Source organism: Oncorhynchus kisutch, linkage group LG27 (assembly GCF_002021735.2).
Source record: "Oncorhynchus kisutch isolate 150728-3 linkage group LG27, Okis_V2, whole genome shotgun sequence".
In the NCBI taxonomy this organism is placed as follows: Eukaryota; Metazoa; Chordata; class Actinopteri; order Salmoniformes; family Salmonidae; genus Oncorhynchus; species Oncorhynchus kisutch.
The window spans coordinates 35,858,864-35,871,630 of record NC_034200.2 but is presented as its reverse complement, the minus strand read 5'-3'; the positions used below and the strand labels follow the sequence as shown (position 1 = coordinate 35,871,630).

At 42.9% G+C, this 12,767-nt stretch overlaps 1 protein-coding gene across 1 annotated transcript; it reads right to left on the bottom strand.

Moving 5' to 3' along the window:
* Nucleotides 1–4,244: 4,244 nt before the first annotated feature.
* LOC109871803 (rhodopsin kinase grk7a-like) lies at nt 4,245–12,514 on the bottom strand. Its single transcript, XM_020462819.2, has 4 exons — nt 11,793–12,514; nt 10,815–11,258; nt 6,442–6,722; nt 4,245–6,053 (listed from the first exon to the last, which is right to left on the bottom strand). The coding sequence occupies exons 1-4, from the start codon at nt 12,387–12,389 to the stop codon at nt 5,714–5,716; spliced, it is 1,662 nt and encodes a 553-aa protein (XP_020318408.1). The 5' UTR covers nt 12,390–12,514; the 3' UTR covers nt 4,245–5,713.
* Nucleotides 12,515–12,767: the final 253 nt, after the last annotated feature.

The window sequence follows — 12,767 nt, the reverse complement described above, 5'->3', positions numbered from 1 at the left end:
CCTCTGAACACCTCAACCCCTGTCCTGCGCTCATGCCTCTGAACACCTCAACCCCTGTCCTTTACCCATAATATTTAACTATAAATGTCTTTATGCTTTAGGGTAGAGCTTTCCACTCACAGCCCCTGTCATCCTGTATATTGGTTGACAATTGCAGATTTTTTTCATTGATAAACACCTAAATTGGAACACAGTGGCTGTACAGTAACATGCTATACAGGAAGTCTGAGCTCATGTTCTCCACTTTACAGTGCTGTATGGGTTTTGACTTGAGAACATCCCTCCCGCTAATTGCACATTTGTTGTTGTCAGTTTACTGCTGTAAATCGAAATGAGTCGATGTGTTCTGAAAGATTAGACCTTGAGGATTATAATAAATACCCATTTGATGTCACACAAGCAAACCAGACACCCATGAGTTCAAATGTGCACTTCACATTTCCATGTCATAAAACTCCGGTAAATGTCATTTACAGTGTCAATGTTTATGATCGTTATGTTTGATCCACAGTTACAAGGATGAGATGCGTTATACCCTGGGTTGTCCTGAACACAATGAGCCCATGTTTGTCATATTGTGAAGAAAATTTGCTGGGAGAATGCACTTGAAAGCACTCATGACTCCATTCTATGCGCATCACAATTACAATCTGTTTGTCTAAAGTATGTGTATGTGTGGGGTACAGAGATGAGGTAGTCATTCAAAACACTATTATAGCACACAGAGTCCATGCCACATATTATGTGACTTGTTTTTACTCCTGAACTTATTTTGGCCATAACAAATGGCTTGAATACTTATTGACTCAAGACATTTCAGCTTTTTTTAAATAAAAAAATATTAGTAAAAAATTTAGACAAACGGAATTCCACTTTGGCATTATAAGGTATTGATAGGTCAGTGACACAAAATCTCAATTTAAGCCATTTTAAATTCAGGCAGTAACATAAAATGTGGAAAAAGTCATAAGGGTGTGAATACTTTCTGAAACCACTGTAGGCTAATTTCCATGAGTGAAAGAGGATAAAAATCATTTGTTTTGTCGTCTCCGTGCGGTTCGCGCCTATCCCGTGGGTCTCCTATCCACCCTCCTCAATTTTTCAAGTCACCAGCTTTCACTGATGGAAGATAATGTCATGATCACAAAAGCTTGAATTTCTTATCAATCAGGAAAATCCCTGCAACTGGTATGCTATGTTTGACTGTAGGATCCAACAGGCTGTGGCAGCGTTTCTTAGGGTGCGCTGCCCTTCACCACCATTAGCTGTCAACACCTGAGTCCCACTCTTTAACAGATAATCTCTCTGCTTTTTAGCTCTAGTAACTTCGTCTAGCTTCATCACTCCCTTAACGGCCCTTAAACCATGCCCTTGGAGCATCGTCTCTGCATTAAGAGAGAGCCAAACGTCAGGGATGTCCCCTCCGCCCATTCTGTTTCACTCCAAAACTGATTTGTAAACTAAAAACACACTGTTTTCTCTTTATACATCTCTTGCTCTGCCTCCATTTCTCTTTCATCCTGTGTTTATTCCTCTCCAGTAGACTATTGAACTTTTCACCTAAACAAACATTCCTAATGATCTATAAGGTTTGAGCTCTATTTTCCCCACACATTTTTTTTTCAGTAGCTAAACACCATTTTGTCAGGAACAGTAGTGTATATATCCTCCTTAGGCTTCCCTTTAGGTCCTTGGAGATTAGAGGTTGATTTCAGTACTCTGAGGGTAAGGCCGATTATCTTCTTATCAGCTAAGAGTAGCACACTGACATCTGCCCTGGGCAGCACAGTCTGCTTGTGATCTCTACCTAATGGGATTACTGCGGTCAATTTTTGTAGGTTTCACTCAGGACTGCCGCAGTGCTTTCCACGGGAGTTAACATGTACCCTGGAGTACGGGCTACAGTGAGGTGTGCTGAACGCGTCATACTCGTATTCGTAATTGTATTCGCTTTATCACAGTTGATTCTCATAGTCGGATTTACTGGTTATCGGAAAAACTGGAAGTGCACTTTAAAAGCCTTTAAGCCTATACCCAGGGCTCTTCGACCAATTCGCACATGCAACAATTTTTTTTTGCTGTGTGACTATACATTTTATTTTGGGAGCCCCGTACGACAAAACTATTAACCAATAAAATACGAAATATGAATCTTTTTTTTTTAAATGTAAATTTTATTTTACTTGGCAAGTCAGTTAAGAACAAATTCTTATTTTCAATGACAGCCTAGGAACAGTGGGTTAACTGCCTGTTCAGGGGCAGAACGACAGATTTGTACCTTGTCAGCTCAGAGATTCAAACTTGCAACCTTTCGGTTACTAGTCCAATTCTCTAACCACTAGGCTACCCTGCCACCCCCTGACAAATGGAAATAAAATAAAAAGTATGTAAAAAAGGCCTTTATGACTCCTGTATGAGCAGAAGAAGAACACTCATCAACAAAGCAGAGAAAAAATACTCCTCAGCACCCCCTCCTCCCCCTCAACAAAAATGATCTGCAGCACCTACCCTAAACACATGTAGAAATATTAGCAACATCAAATAAACATAGTAGTTATTGTGAAAGGAGACTAAACATTTATTTCATTATCCAAGTATCAGTTCACAGTCAGCATGTTGCCTGGTTACAACAACAATATTATTGCATATTTGAGTATTGTTATTATTACTACTATGACCTGTTAGCTGATTGCAGTAATGGATAACAGTTTATAGTTTGCAGTTGCACAACAAAGCTCATGTTTTATTCACCTATGTAAATATGTTTGCAGTCATACTTTTGAATACAATTATTAAACGTTGTTTTTATTCTAATTTATTGTTCACTGATGTGTTCTACATCATCAAGGTAACAACTGGTGATTAAGAATGATAAGATAGTCATTTGCAGTGAAAAAATAAAAAATAAAAATAATTCTGGTGCTCCTACATTTTGTCTGGTGCTCCTACATTTTGTCTGGTGCTCCTACATTTTGCCTGGTGCCCCTTACTTTCTGAAATTAGGAGCACCAGTGCTACCAATAAAAATAGGTCATTTAGAGCCCTGCCTATACCTCAGGTGTCCAATCGTTGCAGCGGGCTCAACCTGCCCGTTTCTTTTCAGACAGCGAGCTAATTTCATTATTTAGAACACACATCGCTTCGCACTGTCTGACTGACATGAGAGTGATGCGCGCTGGCATCTCAATATCCGTTATTATACTCGTTTTGTCCAAATACACAGTACACCCCTAGTTCTGAGGTCAATAGACACTGTGCGAACATTGGGAGAACAAGGGTATCTTTTCATGTTCATGAGGCGTACATGCTTAACATGCTGACCACACCGCTCGTGTTACGTGGGCTCCCGCTCGCGTTGCAAAATAAATGTACACCTACATGTTATTCCATCATTTCATCCAAACTGTTCGCGCGTGTCAACGAGCCTCTGCGTAGCCAGGCACTAAAGTAGAACTTGGTTCTATTTTTCACGCTTGACGCACTGCAAGTCCTGCCTCTCCCATCTCATTGGTTATTTAGAAGCATTTACCCACGTGGATGATTGAAAGATGAACTGAGGTCCACACTCCAGTCCAGTTGGTGGTGGTAATGCACCTTAAAGTTGGTAGCCAACCGCCATATAAGGTCAACAGAAGAAGAAGAAGACTGAAGGAGAAGAGATTACTAGAAACTAACTAGGTTTCCCCTTTTATCTGTGGCGTACGTGGTCTAGACAGCATCTACAGCATCTGTTTGATTCCTAATGCAGCAACTAATGAAATTAATGAAAAGTGCCTTTCACAAGAACACACACACACACACACACACACACACACACACACACACACACACACACACACACACACACACACACACACACACACACACACACAGGAACACACAGGAACACAAACACACACACACACACACACACACACACACACACACACACACACACAGGAACACACACACACACACACAAGAACACACACGCACAGGAACACACACACAGGAACACACACACACACACACACACACAGGAACACACACACACACACAAGAACACACACACACAGGAACACACACACAGGAATACACACACACACACACACACACACACACACACACACACACACACACACACACACACACACACACACACACACACACACACAATACACACACACACACACACACACACAGGAATACACAAGTACAATAGTGAATTGCCATCAGAGTTAGTAAGAAAAAACAAAGGCTTTAAAAGACATATTTTTATTCAAATAATTCAAGATTCAAGCAAGTCCCTGATAAATGACTGACATAGAGTAGCATATGTAATGTTTTCCTCTCAAATTATATTTACAAGTATGTTTATGATATTGATATTCATAGTATAATATAATAAAATTTGTCCATTTAAAGTTATATGAAATAAGTCTTAACCCTGAGGCAACAAACAAGGGAACTGTGATTTTCTTTGTTAAAAGTTTTGAAAGCTAGCAAGCTAACTAGATTCTAACTTTTTTGTACATGTATCTCGAACTTCAGACAAATCACATGAATGGAAGCATTGGGGGGAGGGACAAATAGATATTCCTGGTACAGGAACACATTGTTGGCCAAGCCCAACTCCTCTCAATGTTCAATCTTCGAATATAGAATCCCACTGGATTTTCTCTACATTCCATTCCTCTCTCCTGAGAAACCAGGGCATAGAACCTTCACAGCCCAATGAGAGTTGAGCATTCATCAAGTCCTGACTAGCACCTAATCTGTGGATTTCTCCCCATGTCAATGCATAGATATACATATTTATATTCATATACAACATCGTTTTGAAATAAAACTAGATGCTAGCTTGGAAAGTGCATCTGCTTGGAAATTTAGTGATCGACTAAAGGTTAGTCATTATAGGTAAGTAATATCTCTGCCACATTTCGTTTTGAAATAACTTCTGATGTAGAAATATTATTTATTCGCTTCTGATCGCTTCCAGGTGAAATTTCTAAAAAGGTGATGTGTCCATACAGACATTGATCTCTTGAAATATTTGTCAACAAAAAAAAGTTATCACCTCTGCCTTTAGAGAGACAAAATTAATCTTGGGGTGGGGGATGGGGGGGGGGGGGGGGTGTTGAAAAAAATGTGGCCTCTATCAAATTCAATTAATGGAACACAATCAAGAATGAGATCCCAACCATATTCCCAAACTAGTAAATTCAGCATACCGTACTCCATTGTGGCCAATGCCTAGGTTTCAGGCCTAGGGCTAGCACTGCAGTCTACATACACACATCTTTCTGATGCAGGCTGTATGTAAACAGAGGCCTGTGTTTATCCATTAATTATTTAAAAAAATGTTTTATCCACAATATGAATTTGTTATATTTTAATCTTACGACCCCTGTTGGCCAGGAGGGCACTAATACATCATGAGAAACATCTGGGAGTAGCTGCAATCTGAAGAGACTACCAATACCAATCTTGGTAAAGCCACCTTTACTCTCCTATGTGTTTGGAAGCTCAGGGAACTTTCAACCCATATTACTAAAATCAATGGCAACCGACCAGGTCCAGTGAAGGATACCTCATCTCTCTCCTGCTGTTCTCCGATGCATTTTGTTCAATTATTTCTGTGTGTAATGTTTTACAAGAATTTTACAGAACATGAGCGAATCAGTTGATGTATTGGTGCCATGTTTCGGTGTATATATGTGCCAGGTTTGACTGTTCACAGCAACGTGCACGTGCCAGACTTCCCCTCCCCGTCATCACCCCCAGCACACTCTTTCCTGTTGGGGTCGTTCAGCTCGTCAAACAGGTTCGTATCGATCATCTCCTGTTGCCACGGAATGGCCACGGCTCCCGTGCCAATCTCCTTGAAGAACTTTTCGTCGTTGGCGTCGAACACAATGCCCTTAATCTCGGAGAACTCAGCGATGTCGCCAGTGTCCTTGGCATAGACCACGTTGGGCTTGGGCACCCAAGGGGGGTCGATCAAACCAGCCTCAAGACGAGGAAAGTTGATGGACTTGAACCACTCGTGCTTACGGGGGTCCTCACCTCCTCCCCTGTGGAGGAAAGTTTGTTGACACATCCGTGTGAGCATCATACCGGCAGGTGAAGGCTAACTAGCTAACTAGCTAACTAGGCTAACGTCATAGATAACTCAGCAAGAAATACAGTTGAACAAACAAACTTAAATACTGTCTACTGAAAAATTAATTTAACCAGTTGTTTGCAGAGTACATCGGATACTTTTGATACTGCCTTGATCAATTGTAATGTAGGTAGTGTAGGTAGTGTAATTGAAAATGAATGCTATTATGCTATGCTATGCTATGGTAAGCTACCTGACTTGATAGGGCTGTTTCCCTATAAATGACAACATCAGTAGAGAATAGATCATTGTTCTTGTTGCGTATATTAATGGTAGCCTGGACAGACTGATTCTCTTACTTGCAGCCCAGGCGTTCATCAATATTCTTCTTGAGGAACTCCTGGATGATGGTTTTGGTGGGCGCGTCAAAGTTCTTGTGCTCCCATGGGGGTTCCTCTTTGCAGATGCGACGTTGCACCTCCTCCTTCTCCACCTTCTGCTTCCCGGATTCGGGACCCTTGAACGGGGTGTAGGCAGCCACCATCTCGTAAATACTGCATCCCAGCGCCCACCAGTCCACCGATGTCCTGTAGGGAACTTCGTTCAGGATCTCAGGGGCCATGTATGCTCCGGTTCCAGCCTGGGACGGTGTAGGGGAGGCAGGAGGAGAGATTCAGGAAGAATTGAAGCAAGATGGAGACAATTAGAGGACAACTCATCATCATACGGTATGTTTGAAACATCAGCTCATTTGGGTAACATGGTTTTAGAAGTGATTTTAACCTTACAGTTCCTTCTCTACTGTATCTGTTTCCTGTTTCTCAAAAGTCAACATTTCTCTTAACCGATAATGAAAGCTGAAGCCAGTTATAATGGGTTATCAGAAAGCTGATCCACATGATGAGGATGGAACAGCCTGAGTGATATTCTACTTGCCAAGGGTCTGTACCATGAGATACGATTAGACCAAAAAAATACTGTTTTAGTGTTAGTTTGGTACATTTTCTACTAGCCTGGTCTAAGGCGTACTAGCCTCGGGCTAGCGAAGATGAGACTAGGTGAGACCTAGTGAGGATGAGACCAGGAACATAAGGTTATGGGAATGAGGTAAGGTAAGGTCTTAGGAATGACTAGAAAGGGACAGAGAGAGAGGGAAAGGGAGAAGATGGTTTACATTAAAACAGGACATGACTATGAACACAGTCATGTGGAACAGGAAGAAGATGGCTTACACTAAAACAGGACATGACTATGAACACAGCCATGTGGAACAGGAAGAAGATGGCTTACATTAAAACAGGACATGACTATGAACACAGCCATGTGGAACAGGAAGAAGATGGCTTACATTAAAACAGGACATGACTATGAACACAGCCATGTGGAACAGGAAGAAGATGGCTTACATTAAAACAGGACATGACTATGAACACAGCCATGTGGAACAGGAAGAAGATGGCTTACATTAAAACCGGACATGACTATGAACACAGCCATGTGGAACAGGAAGAAGATGGCTTACATTAACACAGGACATGGCTATGAACACAGCCATGTGCTGTTTTATATAAGCCCTCTATTTCCTGTCCCTCTCTCTCTGTCCCTCTCTAGTCCTTCCTGTGCTCCTTCCTGACTTCAGCCATAGCATGGGACAAGTAGCTTAATGCTAATGCTAATCTCTCTCTCTCCTGTCAAGAGTCATGTGCACATCCAGGGTGACGTACCTCTCCTTCTGCTTACATAAAGGATGTCCATCCATGGACTCTAGTGAGCGACCACATGCACCATATACTGTAAGACACACACACACACACACACACACACACACACACACACACACACACACACACACACACACACACACACACACACACACACACACACACACACACACACACACACACACACACACACTGGAACACACACACACATCTATATGTATAATCATGCACAAGTATAGCATTACAAATGTGCTTAGCAATACGTCCTGGAGAGCCCTGTGGTCGTGTATTCTAGAGGACGACACTACCACAGCACTGCACATCGGACCTATAGCATGAATGCAAGAGCATCAGGCTTCTATTTAAGCAATAAGGCCCGAGGGGGTGTGGTATATGGCCGATATACCACGGCTAAGGGCTATTGTTCTTAGGCACCACTCAACGCGGAGTCTCGAGTACCAGGTGTCTATTTAAGCAATAAGGCCCGAGGCGGTGTGGTATATGGCCAATATACCACGGCTAAGGGCTGTTGTTCTTATGCACGACTCAAAACGGAGTCCCTGGTACCAGGTGTCTATTAGCTTTTATCCTGCATGAGCTAAATCAGGACTGCTTGCCAGGTTTCTCCTTGTACACAAAAATGGACATGCCACTCCCATCTTTCAGTTGACTTTTGACCCGCGCTTAATTGCTAACCACATTGAAAACACCTTTCCAAAAGAGGACAGCGATGGACTACTTACTCCCTGTGACTGGTCAAATCAAAGCTCTCCAAACACCTGATTGGTCCAGCCATTGGCCAAACAGCTGGGGCAAACTTTGGACTCTAATTCCTCAACCTTTTTTGTAGATCTAAGGCCTCATTAAATACACTGCATAGTCAAGAAATTGTAAGTAGACCATCAAAATGGTCTAGTTCATTAATACACAGAAACTGTGCCTAAGGTTAACCTGGTTTTGCTAGTCAGATCAGGGGACTGATTTGTGTAATGCCTGCTAAGTAAGAGGCTTAAAAGGGCAAAGCCAGCCAAGCCTATGGGGGGTTAGTCAAGGCTCCCCGGTCTGCCGAGGAGGACCAGAGAAGAGCTCTGGATAATGAGCTTACTGGGCTTCTACAGAGCCTGCATCTTACTCTTCATTGACCCGTAGAGATGCCCCAATCTGTAAAACTCTGTGACAAATCATTTGACTGAAAAGCTAATGGTTTACTGGTTCACAGGATTGATAAACATACACACAGCATCTACACACAGCAGAAGTCTTCCTAAGGTGCATTTTTCATCAAGTATCAGTCACCCAGGTAACACAAGTTGCACAATTAACACAATTAGCCTTGTCCTCCCTGAATGAAATGGTTGGTGTAACAAAGGGAGATGCTTCTAAACTATCCATTTCTCTGGTTCGTTGACTTGCAAACTCCTGTCCTGTGTCTTTGATTGGTCAGATTGGTTTTGATGACCTTATTTTTTTGGTATCCTGGTTGTGCAAACAGACACCCCACGTAGAGACCTTGTAATATACCATTCTATAGTCTCAAGAGGCTACATAAATCTTGCCTATCTTTATTTTTCACAAAGGTGCTGTACCCATGAGTTTACTCAGTATCCAAGGAGTTTAGGCGCTGGACATAATAATCCCCTTTTCACTGAAGAGATCAGGAGGACACCCCTGACACACCAAATCCAACCCCCAACGCTACTTACAATGCCCCCAAAATGGTCTGTCCTATAGTTGTCTGGGATATAATAACCACCCACTAAGGATAAAATCGGTTATATCAAGGATGGGCAACTGACAATTTCCAAATAAATATTTTTTTAAATGGGGGTGGGGATTCAGTCGATAGTTAGGATAGTAGATTCCACTAAATGACTTTTTGCATGTGGTTTGTGCATCAGCAGGTTTTCTATTGTTATGTCAGTCACTGATAGTCACTCAATTAGCGTATGTCAGCAAAACATTTTTAGATTGGTGAATTAGTCTAGACAGCTATCTTGTAGTAATTATGGTCAAATTACCATCTGGGGGGGGCACCCATTGATTTTGTTTGCCACTCTCAGAGTTATTAGTAGAATTGCAGGAAATTAGCTGTAAAACTGCAAATGTTTCTCTCTGGGCCATGGCAAAATGAGTAGAAATGCATGAAATGTGTTATAAAATTGGTAAAACTTCTCTATGCCTCATGGCAAAATATGTAGAATTACATGATTTGTTTTATTCTCTCCTCTGTCAAAAGGGGGGGGGGGCTAAAATGTTTTGCTCGCAAGGTGAGGAGGGCCCCCCCAAAAAATGTAACTTAGGGCCCCCAAAAGGCTAGGGCCGGCTCTGACTGCATGTGTAGGTACTGATGTGGGTACGCAGACCTACAAGCCCCTCATGATGAGTTCAGATTTTTCGTGGTCCCCACACCAATCAAAGTTGCCCATCCCTGGTATAGATCAATGATTTATATATACACTAGATGACTTATAGGGGCACTGTTTTGAAGATCCAGTAATCCCTCCAGATTTACAGCAAAAGCTTCAGAGACAGAGAGAGGGTCCAGAGAATATATATATATATGAGACTCTGAGGTCACAAGTCATCAACCCTAACCCAAGCCCCATCATCTAATAGGCAGGGATAGGACAATACCATGTCATAAACTCATCCACTCCCTCCCATGTTAAGTTACTCCTCATTTTTTTTGTGAGACATAGCACGTCGCTTCTGATCCCATATAAAACCCTTCAGCCTGGCTGATTGTCTGGCTGATTGTCAATTCACCAGAAAATGCATTAGAAGCCACAGGCACTTTTAATCATCCAAATTGTCACACTATGATGAAAAGGTAAATTCTGGAAGCTTGCTATCAGATCGCAACCATAAAGGAACCTTATTGCCTTCATTGTCATGACATCATCATCATTTCTTCATACTCATTCTCCACCATTCCGACTTTCGACTTTCGATAGTTTCCCAAAGCCACAGTCAACTACAAGTATTTGAAAATCCAACTTCAACAGGCTTACCTTCTGGGAGATGGTCTTTCCAGCAGGTAGCTCCACGGCCAGACCCAGATCAGAGAGTCGGCACTGGCCAAAGCTGTCCAGCAGCACGTTCTCGGGCTTCATGTCACGATATATGATATCCATTTCATGCAGATGAAGAATGCCTGTGCAGATCTGCGCTGTGTAGTAGATGATGCGTGCCATCTCAATACCCTTGGTCTTCTCACTGACGTAATAGATGTGGTACCTGAGGTCACCGCCGTTCATCAGGGTCATGACAAGGCACAGGTGGGTCTTGGTGTCATAGGCGTAGGCCAGGTTGACAAGAAACAGGCTGTTGACCTTTTCCAGGATCTGCTTCTCCAGCAGGGCCATCTTCTCACCATGTTTCTTCTTCAGGCGCTTCTTGCACAGCTTCTTGCAGGCGTACATCTGGCCTGTGTTCTTCACCTGTACGGCACATACCTGGACAGAGGGAGGCCGTGGGTTAGAAGGACTCTTGAATACCTCAGCAGTACCATAAGGGCTGGATAAATGGCACCTTGTGACACTCAGATTTGATACTGACACATGACGCTTGAACAGGGAGACATTTGGAGTTTCCATTGAGAATTCTCTCATCTTGTAGAACAACTTGATAATGATACAAGCTTGAAAGTATGCATAGAGTAGTAGCGAGTGGTGAAACTGATTCTGTACTTTAGGAATTAAGAACCGTGGGTCATCTCTTGTGGGGGATTAACGAGAGATTAGCTCTTTGCAAGTTAACTGAGGTGTACTTTGTACTGATAGACGCTGCATCAGTGAAACTATGGGAACGACTATATGGGATTAGTAATTGATTCTGTACATAATTCTTTATTTTGTGAATTGTCCTGTTGCCACATGTTTTTTACATTCATTAAAGAGACAATATTGCAGATACATATTACTGACACGTAGTCATTTTGGCAGTGTTGCAAAGACATGATGCTGCTGTATTGGTTTCTGCATGCTTACCTCTCCGAAACCTCCCTTACCCAGAGTTCTGAACTCATAAAAGGTTTTATCACTGATGGGCTGCTTCTCGTACTCCTTCCACTGCAGGAATTTGTCAAAGAAGGGGCTAGTTTGGTAGTCCGTGAAGGGCTTGTCTTTCAGAAACTCCCGTGTGGCTTCCTTCACCTTGACATTCATCACTTCGTCAAAGTCATTGTCCGTCACTGCCTTACACTTGTCGGCTACCTCCCCAGTGAGGTAGGTCAGAAAGTTATTGGAGTCGGCCTTGCAAAACTTTTTCATCATGTTCGCCCTTTGCTTATCCTTGTCAGCCCCTTCCGCCAGATCCCAGTCATTCAGCTCGTCCAGGTACTCAGCGGCATTGATGTACTCTGGGGTAGCAGTCAGGAACTGCCGGAAGAACTTCTTGCCGATTGGCTGCCTCTCACAGAGCGACTCAAAGTTCTTATCAATGGTAGTCCGGATGGTGGCACACTGCTCGGCCAGGGGCAGTGACAAACTCCGACGACGCTTTTTCATCTCCTTGTCATCGCCACCCTGGGCTTTCAGGTAGGCCGTGTTGGCCACCAGGTTATCCAATCCCCCCATGTCACACATCTTGGTGGCTTTGTCTGGTCTATCCCCCCTACGTGACTGGGTTCTTCCGCAGTTCCTTAGGATCCCTTGCTCTGTGCAGTGTGTTTTCTGAGTGTGCGTGTCTGTGTGAGTGTGCAACTCGCTCCAAAGACTGGACGCGAATGAGCGGCAACAACACACGTACCTGCAGACCTAAGACACACCCAGTAATTACTCCTTTAGAATTAAATACCTGGGAGGGATTTTGGCTTAAGGATCTTTGTGTTGTCTATTCGCAGATGCTGTTCACGGAAAGGGAACTGTAAGAAGGTTCTCTCCTAAGAGGCTTTATGGTTCGCTATATTTGGCCCGGTGTCGACCTGTGACTATTGGAGGAGCGTTGGGTTCTGTTGACTAAAC